Source organism: Sander vitreus, chromosome 8 (genome assembly GCF_031162955.1).
Source record: "Sander vitreus isolate 19-12246 chromosome 8, sanVit1, whole genome shotgun sequence".
Lineage (NCBI taxonomy): Eukaryota > Metazoa > Chordata > Actinopteri > Perciformes > Percidae > Sander > Sander vitreus.
Window position 1 is genome coordinate 16,753,702 of NC_135862.1, and position 19,385 is coordinate 16,773,086.

At 40.3% G+C, this 19,385-nt stretch overlaps 1 protein-coding gene and 1 long non-coding RNA gene across 5 annotated transcripts; both read left to right on the top strand.

The window, feature by feature from the left end:
- Positions 1 to 434: 434 nt before the first annotated feature.
- Positions 435 to 18,826, top strand: LOC144522233 (plakophilin-3-like). Of its 4 annotated transcripts, none has more exons than XM_078257156.1 (14): positions 435 to 530; positions 2,853 to 3,030; positions 7,570 to 7,658; positions 8,219 to 8,973; positions 9,963 to 10,086; positions 11,165 to 11,369; positions 13,442 to 13,616; positions 14,064 to 14,181; positions 14,279 to 14,443; positions 14,542 to 14,724; positions 14,840 to 14,993; positions 15,664 to 15,859; positions 16,057 to 16,144; positions 17,649 to 18,826. In XM_078257156.1, exons 1-14 carry the CDS (start codon positions 468 to 470, stop codon positions 17,688 to 17,690), a joined length of 2,535 nt encoding a protein of 844 aa, XP_078113282.1. In that variant the 5' UTR covers positions 435 to 467; the 3' UTR covers positions 17,691 to 18,826. The 4 variants fall into 4 exon arrangements, with proteins under 4 accessions (XP_078113282.1, XP_078113283.1, XP_078113286.1 ...); XM_078257157.1 differs by having other exon boundaries at positions 453 to 524; XM_078257160.1 differs by lacking the exon at positions 435 to 530 and adding an exon at positions 2,616 to 2,639.
- Positions 3,339 to 6,426, top strand: LOC144522263 (uncharacterized). The gene is made up of 2 exons (XR_013502387.1): positions 3,339 to 5,998; positions 6,124 to 6,426. It is a non-coding gene; the product is annotated as an uncharacterized LOC144522263 (long non-coding RNA).
- Positions 18,827 to 19,385: the final 559 nt, after the last annotated feature.

The window sequence follows — 19,385 nt, forward strand, 5'->3', positions numbered from 1 at the left end:
GATCTAAGTCAACCTTTGGGCTGAATGCTATCACTCCGCTTCTCTGAACTGGGCTAGGAATTCAGTAAAACAGCTGCTCTGATGTTCTGACTCATCAATAAAGTGTTGCAAAATCTGTACAGATGTGGAATCACACACCATAAATAAAACGTATTGTGCAAACTTATAATACAAAACTTCTTCTCACTTCCCCAGAACAGTTTCGGGTAGAAAAGCAAAAACACAACTAAACAGCTTAATTCAACTTTGTCTTTTCGGACTGGTCCTGGCTGTTACTGTCAGACTGTCTGCCTGCCCCTCTGCACACACCCTGTGGTGTCCTCATCTACTTTGACTCATCTCTTTGTTTTGTGTATGCTCTGCATTTACCTGCAATGGAAAAGGGTAATTGTTATTTTCTGGGCGGTGACTGTGACTATAACTTTTAATACTTTCTAATATCCCACCAGATCAGATCACCTTGTTAGATGAGCAGGTACACTTCACCAGAGAGTAGAACATCTACAATCAACACAGCATCAATGGTAATGGTAAGTGAAAATCTATGATTTGTTTTCAATATTTATACTAAGATTAATCTAATTAATTGCTTTTTGAATTATAATGTAAATTTAATTTCACTGAGAACGTTTGTCACTGTCTCAGACTCACTGAGACATAGCGCCTGCATGTGAAGCTGTGTTTGATTGTTTGTATTTACAAACATGCTGTGACAACCAAGGTGAAGTCAGTGTAAAGAGATTAGGAAGGAGTTTAAAGAAATATGTGCAAAAGTGAAAGATGATTTTTTTTCAATTATTGTCTGTTTGAAAAACCTTTAGACAGGCTGTGGTTTATCTTTTGTTGCTCAGATGCACCTAAACAAAGGAAGGCAGTCAGGAAATAAAGCATTTACAGCAGATACGTTTATTTACTTAAATCCAATAAGAGATGTTCATTCTGCTACAACAGTGTATTTTTTCTGACCTTATAGCCTGCATCCAGACTGGTAGACATGCATCATGTATCATGTATTGCTCCCATGCTTCATATCGGCTGCAGTGACTCACAGTTGCTAAGTTGCTCAAATAAAACAAACCAGATAAAACTAAGGTGTGGCTCCCCCTTAATAATAGAGTGAGCCTGTGGCACACCTTGTAACAGTCCTCCATTCATACTCAGTATCATTTGCAAGATTGAACTTGAACTTACTTATCAGGCCAATTTGTGAAAACATCAGGGACAAAACTTACTGAAGCGTAAGGGATATACATGTATTAACCTACTTATTACATAATGAAGAGGAACAGCAATATCCCTGTTTAATTAACCAATAAATAAAACTGTTTTTGCAAAATTAAACAGACAGTGGTGGAAGAAGTGCTGTGTGAAAACACTCTACTAAAGGTTGTAGTAAAAGTACATAAGTATTACATCAAAATAATCTTAAAGTTCCAAAAGTAAAAGTACTCATTATGCAAAACGGCCCATTTCCAATTAGAGATGCATTAATGTGTTTATCACTTTAATGTTGCAGCTAGTACTAGTTAAAACTATCTTATATACGGCTGGGTGTCTTTAATTTAAAGTTAAGTTAATCTATTATAATATATCTAATTTATTAGTTGATTCATATGTTGTATTATTAATAATAATCTGAATCTGAAAAGTAACAAGTAACTAATCAAATCAAATAAATGTAGTGGAGTAGAAGTAACCTATAAAGAGGCATAAATGGAAATACTTGAGTAAAGTACCTCAGTATTGTACTTCAGTACAGTACTTAATTATATGTACTTAGTTACTTTCCACTACTGTAAACAACAGTGGACGACATGTGGCGTCATTGTGTTAATGAATGAATGGCCCTGTCACATTTAAGCCAATTATTCTTTTAAATATGACTCCACTGACCACAAACATGGAGCTGTTAGACAGGACTGAATCATTTACAGTTATTTGGTTTATTCAAACTGTATGCTGTTTAACTCCTCTCGAGATGGATCTTTGCTTGTATTTTAATGTTGACATAACTGTAAGCTAATGTATTCAATTTACATTTAAAACATTTTTAACATTAAGTTAAAACATGTTTGTGCATTGTTTTCAGGTCGTCTACCATACAGGTAATACAAGGGGGAATGTACGAATGAAAACGTAATGAATACTGCGTAAGAAAGTTGTTTCAGAGATTTAGATTTATGCCATGTTCAGGTCTTTTCCAATTATAAAACCGCACAAACATTTCGAAATACAGTTATGGCCTACTTTTAATTTATAGTTCTCTCCACTCTGTTGGAGATGCGACCATAAATACTAAACTAAATAGTAAAAAAAAAAAAAAAAAAAAAAAAAAAAAAAAAACGTTTAGCTGACTGAAATGTAAGTAAACCAACAGCAGCGGTGTGATTCTAATCTAAAAGAGGAGCAGCTCACTTTACGGAATACAGGATACGCAGAGGTTGGTAAAAAGTAGCCTATATTAGAGTGTGGAGAAAGTGTAAAAGGTAGAAAATGGGTTTCTGAGTGGACTAATTACACGGCTTTAAAAAATAGTCAAAAGAGAGAGTAAATCCAGAGGGAGGCAGTAATGCAACGTTAAAGATGCCAACTGCCGTAACACTTTAAAGAAGAAGAAGAAGAGCACCTGTATGAGTCAGGTACGGTGATCTGGGCTCACTAACTCCACCTCCTGCTGCTGTGCAGCTCTACCCGCTCTGAGCGCCTCTCTGTGCGCCTCTCACACACTTTCAGCAGCGCGAACAACCTGCCAACACACTACTGCTTCTGTTCTGGCGCTCTACTCGCGCCTCGCTTAACTTCTCACCATGAGTGTCATGGCCTCAGAGAGCGTGTTTTTGTCCGCTTTACAGCCCAACACCTCGGTCACCACCTATGGACTCCCGTCTGAGATCCACCTCGGGAACGGCGGCACCATGTCGGACGAAATGGCCCGAGCGCGGCGTGTCCAACAGCAGGTTCAGATGAGACTGGCGGAGAAGTCCACACTTCCGCGTCAAAATGGATCAGCCTCACACTACGCCATGTCAGGTACACACCAACACGTATCTTTAATCACTTTCATAAGGAACTGCAACGGCCCGCTTTATGTTCTGCTCAATGACGGTATTCGGCGTGAAGAGCGCGCAATAAGTATGATTTGGGCGCAGTGAGGGACTGCTAAAGCTAAAACCACTCCGAGTTTACAGGCACAGGTAACCTGTGTCTGATTCTGACAATAGTGCTGAGTTTATAGTCTGATAATTGACCACATATTTGTGCTATAGACGGGGAATTGGAGCTCTTATTTTACCTGTCAGACCTGTAATCCTATCTCTAAATAACTGAAATAAGTTGTTTTTGGATTGGGCTCCATTGAGGAGCTGTTATATTAATAGTAAGCAAAGATGTCCCATATAGCAAAACTTGATATATTCCTGATTATATTTACAAAAAAAATGTAAAACCCCTCCAGGGTTCCTTCTCAGTTTTTGAATCACAGCACACAAGCATATTAATAGCCTAGATTGTAAACGTGGAGATAACTAACAAGCAGGCCCGCCATTAGGAATTATAGACAGGGGGACTACATTTTCCAAATTTGGCCCCTCATTCACACCCAGTCCAGCACCATAGACCTTTGTCAGTTTAAAACCCAAATATATTCAGCTTACTATCATGAAAACAAAGAAAACCAGATACTATTCACACGAAAGAGGCTGAACCAGTGAACTTTTGCCTTTTAAAAAAAATACGACTTAATCCAATTTAAAAATAGTGAACAATAGCTTTTCTGTTGTCCGACAAATTGAATATTCGACTAATCGTTTCAGCCTTTTGTTCGTTTCCTTTTGAGGTTATCAAAAGTTAGTTTCTCTTTTATTTATTTTAATGGAACCAATTTCATAAATCCCCCAAAGTGACGCATTATACATCTGGTATGTGTGTGTGTGCATTCCTGTAGATCTGTTTCTTGTCAGCTCATCAGGGAATTTGTTAGCAGATGAACGTGAAGCTGAATCCTCTGCAGCGATTTTACATCGCTGTGTGCTGTGTACCAGCACATTAGAAAGGGTTAATGTGTAACCGGCTCAAACAAGCGCTGCTTTCATGGACTTTGCTGATTGCAGACCAAGGTGAAAGCCTCCCTTTGTGGGATTGGGTTTCAGGTCTTACTCAGCTTTAAAAAGGTTAGGGTTGAAGAGATACCTGGGAGATGACGGTGTCGTGAGAACCAGCTGTTGTGTCGTCTGTTCAAAGATGTCGTATTGAGTCTGAGTCGTCTTGGCACACAGACAGTCAGTAAAGGTGGGGTAGTTATGTGAGCAGCAGTGAGACTCCCACAGCGGAAATGAAAGGCTTCCAGGAGAGCTGTGAATTAGTTTACTCCATTGTTATGACACATTTGAGGTTAAGAAACTGAACTAGTGCTCATGTAGAGCTAGCCTACACATGGATGGACACATAAATATGGTGACTAAAACTTGTGCACCTAGTTGATGCATTAAGACATTCCTTCACATCCCATAATGCATTGTGTTCCCTAGGGTTGGGAGAAAATCGATACAGCATAGTATTGTGATATTTTCCGTGGCAATATTGTTTCGATACACGGACACCAAGTATCAATCTTTTATTATATAAATTGCACATGAGATTTTAACTTCTTGGTACTAAAAAAAATAAAAGCAATTGCTAAAATTGAAGTGAGATAAACAAACAGAGAAATGTATCTTTTTATATAAAACAGATGTTGACAAAGTTTTCCTTTAGGGTCATAATGCGAAGTTGGAAAAAAGGTAATACATTGCAATAAGTTTCAGAATATTGCAATATGTTTAAAATTGCAATAATATCATAATGGGACATAAGTATTGTGACAATATGGTATCGTGGGGCTTCTGGTGATTCTCTACCTTAGTGTTCCAACAAACTACATGGAGCAGGTAGATGTTAGATCATACTCACCGAGGCAGCAGCTCAACGTCAGTTCTTAGTTTTATAACCCTTTAAAATTCTGGTTTGAGCATTACCCTGTGGCGCCAACAGTACCTGCCTCAAGAGAAAAGTGTTCATGCCATTTTTAATAGCAGGAATACAGAGGGACATACACATCTGCTAAATGAGTCACTGTCTGGTTTACCACCATTATATTTGTCAAACAATTCAGTAAAACATGGCCACACTGCATGAAAATATAGGCCAAACATGACATGTTATCTCTGCCTGTCCTTTGCCCTGGGCTTTGCCGGGAGGAAAACACACATACAATAAAATGTTGCCATGTCATATTCATCGTCTTTTGAAACCTGTACAAGAGGGGGAGATAATTCCTGACAACACAATAGTGAATGCTGCAATTTCAGTGGGTTGTGGCTTTAGAGGAGAGGAAAACACGCAGAGGATTCTGCAAAAAAAAAAAAGCCTACTCTTCTGTATTTAAATGCTGCAACAATTGTGCATGATTGGTGTTCACAGGTATGCAAGTCTCAGCAGAATGTGAAAGCAGAAAAGAGATTGTTAAAGTATAGTCTTAGAACTTATAGAACGTTCAGTTTCCAGGGTGTGTTTTCTGTGAGGTGCAAAGGTCTGCTGGGCGTCGCCGAGGTTGGGCTGGGGCAGGTGCCATGGGGCGTGTCCTTTTTATACGTGTGTGTGTGTGTGTGTGTGTGTGTGTGTGTGTGTGTGTGTGTGTGTGTGTGTGTGTGTGTGTGTGTGTGTGTGTGTGTGTGTGTGTGTGTGTGTGTGTGTGTGTGTGTGTGTGTGTGTGTGTGTGTGTGTGTGTGTGTGTGTGTCCGTGTCCGTCCGCATGCCTTCTGATTTTTTGCACCCAGCCTTTTTTCTTAAGGCTACTAATTTTAGCCGACATGGTACAGTGCTGCAGCCCCGTCCCTCTCTCCTGTCAGCACCACTGACCCATGACCCCTCTCTTTTTCAGGGGGTTGTCTTCTCTCCTGGGGCTGGAACGAACATGGAATGACATATGACTTCCTAAAAGTCTGTTTCAGTCTTCCTGAAAGTAAATGACGGGATGTACAATTAATTCTTAATGATGAGAAATTGTATAAACATAATTACACACAAAGATACATACAGTATAATTAATAGGGTTTTGACACTTTTTGGGACTTATTTTGCTTTCAGTTACTTCACGTGCCTGCTGTCACATTCACCACTCACCTGTCGGGTAACTCTGTATTCTGGTTTGAGAACAAAACATTTGCACTCTGCGCTGAGGGAGCCGAGAGTGTCTTTGTGTGTCAGATGTGAACTGTTCACTCTGAGTGAAGGGTAACCAGAGACATCAGGTGTGGTGACTGCTCGGGTCCTGCTGTTACAGACTGTGTGTGCAATTGAAAGTTCAGTCTTCAGTGAAACAGGACACCTGCTATTCAAATTGTGTCTTTCATGCAAATCATTGTTGTAAATTAAAGAGTTAGACCTCGATATAGCTGTCATGATGTGATTAAATCTACCTCCGCTGTGCCATTTGTTACCTACCCTCTTTACTTTGAATGTTGCCATGTTAACAGTAAGTATTGCACACAAAAAAGTCAGTCTCAATTTTATTTAAATAAACTTATATGAGTAACAATGAATTAAAAAAACAACAACCCAAAGAAATGTGGGTTTTAATTTGGAAACACAAGCTTGTAAAAGTAAACAGGATTATGTTTTCATTGTTTCCATGATTGTCATGTTATGTGCAGTAACACCACCAAAGGTCAGGCTTGACTTGATGCTGTATTATTTATGTATGTGACAGAGCTCAATGATCAGTTGACACAACAAACACACCATTCAACGTGTTATTCCTGTCAGGTATTGCCGGGACAGCTAATGTTGTTCTGCTTCTACATGATTACAAAACAACATTAATCAGTGTTTTGAGAAATTTAAAATGATGGAAGAATAAATGATGAATTAAATAAAACATCCTACATTTATCATGACTGAAAGGTGACCTCACAACAAGTGTAAAACCTGTCAGCTGAGTCTACTTTCAGAGTAAAAACAAACTCCTTCCTTGCAAAAAGTGAAAATATTTCAATACATTTCAGCAAAAGTGTACACAGAACAAAAGATGAACAGAGTAGCTTTAACATAACATGCAGATATGTGGCTAACATATTTCAAGCTCAACGAGACAGCGCTTTTTGCAATTAAAGAGCTTCCAGTTGTCTTTGTGTTGTTTTTAATATCATAAAATCCCCATAAATGCTGATTAGTTAAGTAACTTTTTAGCTAAATGCCATCCCAAGAGGTCACAAATAGACTTAGAAGTGCTTGTTCTTAAGCACTTCTAAGTGCTGTATCATTCCTACTGTTAATACTAGCCGTTTAAAAAAAACTCTTTCTAATTTTGTTTTAAGATAAACTTGGAAAAACTGTGAACCTATTCTTTACAAATAGATATGTTACCATTGGGAAAAGGTAATACAATTACAAACTGTTCATTGTATGTTTTAATTAATAGTTCAGGATGTACTGTATCAAAGAAAAAGGAGGAAACCAGTTTTAAGTCTTCCAGGAAAGGATATCAATGTGATATTATATGTGGTATTTATCTGTTATTCTGCTTTCTTCCAGACTACGGCGGCTCTTCAACAATGAAATATCAGACCTACAACCCAAACTACAGCTCTAAATCCTACGTGTACTCAGGCTCCAGAACAATGGTAAGCGCTACGTCATGATCTCACTGTTTTAGCGTGTATTCACACCTATCACAAAAATATTGCATTGATCATGTTATGTGTCATTTAACTTGATGTTCTAATACCACAAACACTGTCACTGACCCTCTGCTGGTGCCACAGTGGGTCACCAAGGACGCAGCATGTGTGGTATTTCACAGTGCGCCGTGATGAGATCAGCTAAGGGTTTTCAAGTCCACGCTCTAGATTCCTCCATTTTAGTGATTCAACAGCAAGACGCTGGCTTTGTCCCACAGATGTTTGAGCTCCGAGCTTAAGAGAGACCTGAAGTTGCATTTTAGACTCCATAATGCTTTTATATTTGAGTCAATAATGTTGCCCTCCTCTCCTAAATGAACATATTTTTATGTAAGAAATGAATATGACAAAAAATACTTAGGGCATGACCTTTTATTTCCCTGTGATCAAATTTAGAAACCATGTTTGTCGATATGCTGTGACTCACAACAAATAGAAGAATAAAAAAAAGTAACTCTGGTTATACCTGTGATTGTAACAGTTACTCTTTTCCTCATCCTCAGGCTCCGCGCATATCCCAGCGGTCGGGCTTTAGCGGCCAGTCTGCTGGCCCAGACCTGGCACAGATGCACAGGATCAGTGTCGGGGGTGGAATGGGTGGGGGTGGTGGTGGTGGTTTTTATCGTGAAGACATACGCATGGGCGGCTACCAAGGGATTGCCAGGCAACAGAGCCGAATGGACCCAGAGACCCTCTCCTTGCATGCAGTGCGGCAGCACACAGCGCAGGCAAATCCCTGGATGGTGGATGGCAGCGATGCTGGCAGCATGATCTCCGAGCGTGATGCCACCCTCGGCCGCCAGTACGCTCAGAGCGTAAACAACGGCTACACCAGCCAGGTGAGGCAAGGAGGAGGCACCATGACCTTTACGTCACCCATGCGGCGATCGCTTAGTGGCACACTTTCCCGCGGCGGAGGGATGGCAGTAGGAGATGCTGAGATCATCCAGCAACCATCCTTCAAAGGCCCAGCCCACCGCACCATCAACAGGATTACAAACCGAAACCGGATGAGCATCGGCTCCATGTCTGGGCACCAGATTTCCTCAGGTGGAAGCACCTATGGTGGAGGCGGGGACAGAGTGGACGGAGGGTTCATCACATCTGGAGTGTCCTCTGCTTCCCAGGGGAACCTAATGCAGCGTCAGGGCACCATGTCCCGTGCCATGTCAATCAAAAGCATGCAGAGTGTGGGCAAGGGCATGGACATCTACAGTGGGAAGCTGGAGATGGGAGCCAGCATGGGCAACCTCAGCGGGTGAGAAGCTCACATGACAACAAAGTCACCCATTATTTCTGTTCACATTCACAATAATGCTGTTTTTTTTGTTTGTCTGTTTTTCATTGTCCAAAAACAACTGAAAACACATCAATGAGCCACACCTTTGCTCTGATTGACATGTCCCTTTGTTACGATTAACATGGCCATGTAGTTTATCTTAAATCCACTCACACATACCGTCCTGCTGCCTTAAATCCTCACTAGTGCTTCAAATATGTATTAATCTGCTGCTGAAAATATTTGCAAGCAATTGCTTTACTTACTCCAGTTTGAGTAATGTTTGCCAAAAACTACAGTGTTTAGTTGTTTTATGAAATGATTGAGCAATTGTCATCTAAGCTCTATGTCTTTAATAGACACAAATGGGTTTGGGGCTGACAACCACAGACAGGGTAGGGTGGTCAGAAAGTATTAAGAGACGGTCTAACACATTATTGGTTTCAATCTCTTCATGGGATTTCTTGACAATAAGAAAAATATAGAATAATGCCAGGCCAGCCTTATCCTTTAATTAGGTCATAATACACAATGACCGAGATGATGCTGTAGTCATTCTGGTGACTCAGTCTGTCGTATTTTTCCTCAACGTCAGTAATATTTTGGTGAATGTGATACACCAGTATGATGGAGTCACAACTTCCATGTGTCACAAGGTTTTACGTGAGGGAGTGTGTGTGGTGTGTGGTGTGAACAGTGTTATTTCATAAGAGCTGTGGATTGGGAGGAGGCTCCATAGTGGCAGAACTGGTTTTGGGTGTGGCAGATCCGTTTCAGGCCTCGCATTTCACACATCCCACAGCGTGTGGTTAGCCGAAATTCTGCAGACAAGAAACAAATCATCTATGAATAATTACTGTTGCCTTCTCATTCAAACATCCAAAAGACTCCCATACATAACAGACTAATGACACCATTAAAATGTTTTAGATTCTTTGGTTAAATTTGTTAATTTGCTCCTTCACTAGGATCACCTCCTTGGACATGCCCACAGCAGTGCAAAATCTGAGAGAGCCCGACCATGATCTGCAGGTCCTGGGTGCCGCCTACATTCAACATGAGTGTTACAATGACAACGATGCCAAAAACGAGGTACTTCAAACTAGTTAAATATGTGGTTAGAATTCCTCAGTGTCTTTCCTCTTTGCAATCCCTTATTGAGAAACTCAAGTGGAGGCGTTGATGTCGATTGATGGATGTTTTTTTTCCATTTCTTGTGACATAAAGTAGCTTCAGTACCTGGACCACGCCCTGCATAGGTGTTGAATGACACACACACACACTGTAATTTAACAAATGCCTGAGAGAATATGAAGCTTTTGAGTTTGCTTTTGAATGTGGACACAGTTGTGATGGATCTCAGTTTATCAGGTAGCTTGTTCCAGAGAGCAGGACCACAGTAACTGAAGGCCCCCCTCACCAGACCTGGACTTCATTTAGGTTATAACTAGGAAGACCTCTGCCTGATGACCTGAGAGGCCTGATGGGGTTGTGATCAGTGATGTGACAGACTTATGTGAAAGACATCTCAGTCGCTGCCCTGTGCTTTTAGCATGTTGAAGTTATTTTCAGCTCTGAGGATACAGTCTCTTGTGAGCTGATTTGGAATCAGTGTTTAATGAGTTTAATGAAAAGAGATCCAGATTATTTTATATTAAAAGAAATAGTTTGACATTTTGGGCAATACACTTGTTCGCTTTCTTGCTGAGAGAGAGAGTTAGATGAGAAGAATGATACCACTCTCCCTGTTTGTATGGTAAATCTGAAGTTACAGCCAGCATCCTGTTTAGCTTAGCTCAGCATAAAGACTGGAAACAGCAATCCTGGCTCTGTCCAAAGGTAACAAGAATTTGGCAACTCTAGTGGTGACAGCAATGCATGCCTATGCACCATGGATCCAACCCAGGGTCACTCAGAATAAAAATGAGACTGCACCAATTCTTCTACGATTTGAAAGTTAAAGTTAGAATAATTTCAAAGATGCTCTATTCACAAACTTTCTACATGTAGGGGGCTTTAAACATCCTACGCTTTGATCAATGAGAACTGTTTATATTTAGTGTCCTAAGCTAACAAAAAAACTTGAATCACCTAACCATTGGAGAAAATTGAGTTACCAAAAAATTAAATATCATAAGCAGATTTTTTTTGCCCACCACCCTGTCTCTAGGTGCGTCGCTTGAAGGGTATTGGTGAGCTGGTGAGGCTGTTCAACTGCGATAACCAGGAAGTGCAGCGGTACGCCACTGGCGCCACACGCAACCTCATCTATGAGAACATGGACAACAAGGTGGCCCTGATCGAGGAGGGCGGCATCCCACAGCTTGTCGAAGCGCTTAAGGAGCCCGACGACGAGCTCCACAAAAACATCACTGGTAGGACATTCCCGATTACAGTCATTTTAAATAAAAAAAACATGACATAGTGATCTCAGACTGCTTGTTTTGGACTTTTGCCTTTTGAGTAGAAAATTATGCAGATCAGTTAGTCACAATATTTGGATGCAACATGATCTTGGCAGTGGTGTCTTTGGAATTCTTCGAGCCTATAGTAGCCTTTGAAATTGATATTATTCTGCAATGTACAAATAGGAGGACACTTTTACGAGAATCCACAGATTAAAAGCATTTACTGTAACTAAATTATAGTTTGAAATGTAAGAAACACTATTCTTTCTCACAATAGAGTGTTTTTTTGGTCTGTTGGCTGTTCACAGTTCGAGTCTAAATAAGTTGTTTCCAGATCCTTCAGCACTCATCCATTCTCAAAAATTCATCAGCTGTCATTCACAATTATCTGTCATCAGTGGCAGTCAGGCCAGCTGACAGTCTTGTCTGGGCCCGGGACAAGATAATCTTAGCGATCGTGAGATGCTTGCTAGAGTTGCGTTTCGAGTGAGAAATCTGCGAAAACGTTTTATTTCTCTGATTTACTGCTTTGTTTTAATGCCGCCAGGCGCTCTCTCTCTCTTCAGTCACTCTCTACCTCGCTCGTCCACAATCGTTAGGTGTGCACGCGGGCGCTTGTTGAGCCTCTGTCTTTTCCAGCTGACAGTTTGTGAAATATAAATAAAACATTATATTATTATTTGGGGTAGCTTATGAACATTTTGGGGTAGCTACGGCTTTTATACAAGCTAATGGACGTTAACATTAGAGCTGGCCTGTTGGGTTACGTTACAAGGCTCGTAAACGTTGGCTGCGCTGTTTCTTACCTTGCTCTACGTTGACTTTACTAGTTCCAGCTTCACCGTCACCACGTTTTTTTTTAAAATATTTGTTTAGAAAATCTCTAAGGCCTCTATTTTATTCTTCTCTTCTTCTCTTTTCTTTCCTTTTCTGAGCACCGGACTTGTGCTGACCGGACATTTTAAGCGTACTGAACTTGACAACATCAAATTTTGATCAGTGGCCAAACAATTTTTGTGTTGGGGGTGGGGGGTTCTTGACCACTATTTCAAGGACAATTAGAAAGAAAACAAATAGAAGCTTTTATGTAACTCAAATATTACATATTTTTTCCACAAATATTATTATTATTATTATTATTATTCCATAATTGAAGGAGGGCCCAGTTCTGCCCCCCCCCTACCCTGGGCCCGGGACAACAGACCCGTTTGTCCCCCCCCCCCTATCGGCGGGCGTGGTGGCAGTCATGCTTTCTCATTAAATGAACGCTGATTGGAAACTGAGAAAACAGATGTTGCAACTCAAACTTCATACTGTAGTGTAGAGATTTGTAGACATTGCAGTGTGTCTGAGAGTGCACAGAGTATGAGGTAGGACTGCAGACTTTTCTACACGGTGTGTGAAGAGGGGGGATAAGGGAATGTGAGGGAGTTGTCTGGTCCTGTGGACTCACAGTATGTCGGCGGCTCCCTTTTATGATGAGCGATGGCCTTGTCACTCTATCCTTTGAGCTGTTGCACCTTGATTTGTATGTTTTGGGTCGCTAAAAAAATGTCGGTGTGAAAGTGAAAAATAACAGAGCAACTGCACCTGGGCGCCTTTTTCTGGGCAGTTTGCCAAAATGTGACACACAGGGTCTTATAGTGCCAAATAATGTTTTATATTTACTTCCTTTTGAGTTTTCTTTCATAGGTTTTGAAAGGAATTGTATATGTCCAAGTTTAACATTTTGTGAAATACACTTATTTGCTTTCTCGCAGAGAGTTCGATAAGAAGATCCATACCACTTACTGTACATGTGTGAGTGGTTTCAATCTTCTCATCTAACTGTCGGCAAGAAAGCGACTAAGCCTATTTCCCAAAATGTTGAACTATTTCTATAAAACTGAGGTTACTGTAAAACATGAAAATTGAAATAAAAATTTAAAAAAGTCTGGACGTCCAGGTTGCGAAATAAAACATTAAAGAAGCTGCAGCAATATGCAAAATAAAGCATAAATGCCTTTTTGCTGACTCTCCCCTGGTGTACATGTGTGCAGGTATCCTGTGGAACCTTTCATCTAAAGACAACCTGAAGGAGAAACTGGCCAGGGAGACACTTCCTGAGCTGACTGACAAGATCCTGATCCCTCTGTCAGGCGGCGGAGAGTCTGAGGCCCTCCAGCAGACGCCCTCTGAGGCAGACATCTTCTACAACACCACAGGATGCCTCAGGTGCACCTCGCTTATCTGTGTCTTCTCTCTGTGGTTGCAGCATGCTCCTTCGTTAAAATATATCTCTTCCTGGTTCACCATGCATACTTTTTCTCCCATTACCTCATTTTCTTTTTGGGGAACTTGTTCTGGCAGGACACTCCAACTCACATGGCAGCTTTCACCACACCCATTAATGTTGTTTCACAAAAAACTTCAGCCTCCAGTTGCTCTGGCTCTGTTTATGTGCACCCTTGAGGGTTTTTTATCTCCATATTTATTTTCATTTGGGGGATATTTGCAATGCTCCCTGCATGGTATTTATCATGCTGCAGTGCCAGGAGTGGAAACTCACTCCCAAGCCAAACTGTACTGCCATCTCTAGTAAAAGTAATCACATGCATGATTCCTGACTGAATTTCACCTGAAATAGCTCTCTGACCCCTCAATTGCTCTTTGTGTGCTCAGGAATATGAGCTCTATAAATGAGAAGACCCGCCAGCTGATGAGAGAAACACACGGACTGGTGGACTCTTTAGTGGGCTACATCAAGACCTCCCTTGATGAAAACAAGGCAGAAGACAAGGTAAGACGAGACGTGATGGAGCTGAATCTAAGCTGCTGTTTCTGTTCAACCCAATGCTTTTGTATTCATTTGCCACTGTGTGTGCATTTATTCTTAGGGGGTGGAAAATGCAGTTTGTGTCTTGAGGAACCTCTCCTACCAGATCTATAGTGAGATGCCTCCATCTGCTGTGATGCGCCTGGAAGGACCAACCAGAGCTCAGGCCTCAGGAAAGGGTGACGCCATTGGTTGCTTTACACCTCAGAGCCGGAAAGCCAAAAATGTACGCACATGTAAGATTTACCCATCTGCATTTTGTGCGCACGGACCGGATTCATCCGTCTCAACAATGTCTTCTTGTGTCTTCCTTCCCCCCGACAGAGCAAAAACCAGGATCTCTCCACTTTCACCGAGGTGGCTCGGGTGCCAAAGGGCGTGGAGTGGCTGTGGCACCCACAGATAGTGGGGGTGTACAACCGTGTGCTGCATCAGTGTGAGATCAACTCCACCACCCGCGAGGCTGCTGCCGGAGCCCTGCAGAACATCACAGCTGGAGACAAGAGGGTAAGCAGCATATTCATCAGCATTCAAATGCAACAATCTCAAGTTTATATGTAAGTAGCATAAGTTTATATTCCCCATACAGCATTTAAATGGTCTCTCTCTCTTTGTCCTGCAGTGGGCATCAGTGCTGAGCCGGGTGGCTCTGGAGCAGGAGCGCATGCTGCCAGTGCTGCTGGACCTCCTGCGTACCAACAATGACCTGGAGCTGCGTTCTCTCACAGGCTTCCTCCGAAATCTGTCCCGCCATTCCAGGGATAAGAATGACATGGGTCAGTCTTTCTTTTTCTTATCGATAATGCAATGCCTTTTGAGTTACTTGTTAACACGAATAACCAATTTACAGTCGTAAAATGTGTTGTTTTATCACATTTGAGACAAACTCCAGTAATTGGTGCATTGTGAGATGAGACTCTTCTCACCAGTGTTGCATCTCAATGTGAACGTTGAAACGTCTATGCCACTGAATTTAGCATTTTAAATATTTTACTTTAAAAAGCTTTTAACTGAATGTATGTGGTTTGACATTTCCTTCTTTGAAAGTGTTTTTTTGTTAGGTCAGTTTAAGTTTAAGTGCAAATTCAAAACTTGATTGTAGGTATTTCTTTTACAGGTTTTAGAAATTTAGATCAAATAAGTCAAATTCGGATTGAATGATTCAAGTCAAGTCAATAAAATCCAGTTGCTCAAACTTGTTTGGGTAAACTTAAGGTGAAATTCAAACTTGAACATCCGGTACACCCAGGGTAAGCAAATAAAGCCTGAATGGTATCAATCAATTGTCGAATTGAATTGATTGATTTGAAAAAAAATACAGAAAATCTCTCATGTGAAATAACCAAACTGATTGAAGTTGCAGGATCCTATTGCTCACAGGAATTTGATTTGTAAAAATAAGTTTTAAACATATTAATCCTCATAAGACTTATTGTTTTTTTTCAGCCACAAAGGTGGTGAACAACCTGGTGAACAAGCTGCCTGACGATGGAAACAAGAAGGATCCCTCCAGCGAGGTGGTGGTCAGCATCTGTGGTGTTCTCAATAACTTGGTGACCAGCAGCACTTTAGCTGCAAGAGACATCACCTTCTTTGATGGCCTGCCAAAACTGGTCGGCATCAAGAACTCACATGACAACAGGTGAGTGGTTTGTGATTAAACACACTTTATGTTTAATGTGTACTTAGCCTGATACAAACCGTTGCACATTTGCATAACATTTAATATTGAATGTGTCACATAATAGTGCAGCCTATCTTCTCACACAAGGTTCTTCATACCGAGCGCTAACCTTGGATAAATCTTCTTTTTTTTTTTCTTTTTTTTTTTTCTTCTAGCTCTGGAAAGATAAAAGCAGCCAAAGCAGCAGCCACAGTTCTCAGCAATATGTTCCAGTACAAGAAACTGCACAAAAACTACAAAGAGGTAAGAGACTTAAAAGGAGCTCCACATGATTGACGATAGAGTAGCCAAAAAACTAAACAAATCAATAATGTATCAAAGATAATGCGTCAGTTTTGAAAATTCTTTTTTCTAACCGTCTATCGCGAGTTTGAGCAGAGTTTTTAAGTGTCAGTCACATCCATTCAGATGCCTTAAAAAGGATCTAATTATGAATTTTCAAAAAAATCACACAGTAGCATATTTTAAACATGAATAAGGATGTTGAAACTCCAAAAGCACAGATCGCACTGTTATAAAAAACTTTAAGCATTACCAACTTATATTAATGAATGAATGAATCAATCAATCAATCATACTTTATTTATAGAGCACTTTAAAACAACCAAAGATGACCAAAGTGCTGTACAGAAGAATAAAGAGACAAAGTACATAACTCACACAGGCATAAAATATAAACCGAACACAAATAAAACAAGTTAAGAGATATAAAACAAGAGAAGACAGCCATACAGTAAAACAATAAAATCAAAATGTCAACATCTGGTGTCAAAGGCCAAGGATATATAGTATAGTATGACTATACTGCACTTTAGGACGTCTTAATAAGGGACTTAAAAGTATTCTTCTCACACATTATAGTGCTTTTTAATTCAGTATAAAATATATTAAAAAAAACACACCAAAGTAAAACATGACCAACTTAATTTGCGCACATTTATTTTGACGACAATGCCCTCAGTTCAGTACAAAACAATCTCTTTTTCAAGAGTCTCCTGTCCTTTAACATAGCAAGAACAACAAGTTAGATTTTGTATGTCGACTGCCACACTAAAGCCAAAGCTCTCTCTTCATGGAGCCCCACCCTCATTCTTAGAGTGTGTGTGTGTGTGTGTGTGTGTGTGTGTGTGTGTGTGTGTGTGTGTGTGTGTGTGTGTGTGTGTGTGTGTGTGTGTGTGTGTGTGTGTGTGTGTGTGTGTGTGTGTGTGTGTGTGTGTGTGTGTGTGTCCGAGGACATTCCTCTCACTCTAAAATTCCCTTGTTCGTTGGGAGGCGCATGTTTAAAACCCATAGAAGTTGACAGTTCCCACTGCTGCTCTTTCACCACACGCACCCACTCAGGCGTGTCTTGGGCAGGTACTGTAGATTTAGTGCCTTTTGCAGATCACGACTTGCCCCTCCTAAGGGTGCAGTGTTCGTCTTATTTCCTAACAAGTCCCAACAGAATGAAAAAATGCATTTATGCTTGTCTTACATACAGTTTGAAATTCCATCCTCAGTAACCACCGCATGTTACAGTACAAAAAAGGTTTACTCCTCAACGCAGCGGGCCCAGGTTTGACTCCGACCTGCGGCCCTTTGCTGCTTGTCATTCGCCCCTCTCGCCCCCCTTTCACGTCTTCAGCTGTCCTGTCAAATAAAGGCCTAAAAATGCCCAAAAGATATAATCTTAAAAAAACAACAATAATCTTTGTTTCATGCCCATGCAATGTCATAACACTGTCTTGTTTGTTTCTTTGTGTTACAGAAAGGGTTTACAAGAACGGATTTTGCAGACATGTCTATCTAAAACCAAAAGTAACATGGTTAACTACAACAGTGATCAGGCCTGCACTACACCAGCCCCCTGTGGAATAAAAATAGACTGTTTATACTATTCAAAGATAACAGTTTTTATCTGCTAAACTTTGTGACGAGAACATGGACACACAAGTAATGGAGGATCTACCGATGGAAAAGGACTTTGTGTGTTTTTGAAACTCAATGGACAGTTAAAGAAATGTGGATCCGGAGCGATGGACTCTGATAGAAATGTGTGCACCTAAACTATTTACTCTCTTTGTTTGAACACTGTATTTTTTTTATTGTGGAATCAGGGATTTCTTTTCTTTCAAAGTGACATGTATTCAGATGAAAATGCAGTTTTGTTTCTGCCATTTCACAACTGTTGATGGACAATGTTGTGGACACGCCTTATCTTCTCACTGTTACACCTCAATCACAGTGTGAATGCAAGCAAGTGTGGTACTAACATGGCATTTTTGTAAATATTGCTTCTTCTTTTACACAGAAATCAAATGTTTTATATATTGCAGCTGTGTATTTTGTAGTTTTTGGATAGATAAATATGTTTATCAATGAGTCAAATTATAACATAGTTATACTGAATAGGACATTTAAAGAAATGTGGATGTTAATTTAGATTCAGAAATCTGGGGATAATGTGTCTCCAAAGTTGACTTTTGTACTTATGTGCTTTTTAAACTTGCATAATCTGTCTTGTCGCACAAAATGCTGCTGTGTGACATTCATAATCGCTTTGTCAAACAGAACTCATGGAGTGCCATTATGTCTGTTTTTCTTACACAGTATACAGTCCTAAATTTAATTTCAGACCAGTACAATATTTGTTGTATTTTAGGTATTTTTCGCAAAATCGAACACTTTACATTTAGACCCCATTGAAACTTATTTTGATTGGCAGGTATATTTTAATTATATTTGTGTAACTTGTAAGTATTCATACAAAGTTTAGCTCAAAAATTAGATTAAAACATTGAATTATATTGCACTGCTCTGTGGTATGAATTGAAAAAGCAAAACCTTGTGCTTCTGTGTGGCTTCTGTTGTAATATTTGCTTTTGTGTTGTGTACAGGCCCTGTATCATCTGGATTTTTTTCAGCTAATAAAGAAATAATTTGGAAGTTAAATGTCATTATTTAAGTGTTTCTCACACGTGTGTGCTGCAGCATCTGCTGTAACTGATAAAGTGACACTAACATGGTGAAATGGTGGCCACTCCCTGTTTACATATTTGCTCCTGCTCAGACAGGAACAATACCAGACCTTCTCTGCTGCACCCTTATTTAGGCTCTTATTTCACCGCAGGTAATCATTACACCATGAGGACAAAGATTATCAGTCCCTAGAGAGAGAAATAAGCAGGTATTTTGTCAGACTGCTTTATTGGTGATTGCTGTTACCAGGGTGTGTTTACATCACACACAAAGCCCCCACCTTTACAGAAATAAAAAACTGAGTTCTTCAGTCATGAGCGTTTTCCTGCTTCAGTTGACTGGTGTGTTCTGTGTTCAAATCTGACTTTAAGACACTGTAACATTTATCTTCTCTGGCATTCCAGAACTTCTCTGCACTGTAAGCTGTCAAATTATGACAAAGCAGAATTGCTTCATCTTATCTGATGTTACTCTGCCCTCTGCCGGGGACTTCATAAGAGATGTTAGCAGTGAAATGACAATCAAA

Excerpts from the sequence above, each read along its gene's own strand:
- LOC144522233 (XM_078257156.1), top strand. The coding sequence starts at position 468 with ATGAGCAGGTACACTTCACCAGAGAGTAGAACATCTACAATCAACACA. Across the intron at positions 14,182-14,278 it reads AAAACAAGGCAGAAGACAAG|GGGGTGGAAAATGCAGTTTG; the intron begins GTAAGACGAGAC and ends ATTTATTCTTAG. Across the intron at positions 16,145-17,648 it reads TGCACAAAAACTACAAAGAG|AAAGGGTTTACAAGAACGGA; the intron begins GTAAGAGACTTA and ends TTTGTGTTACAG.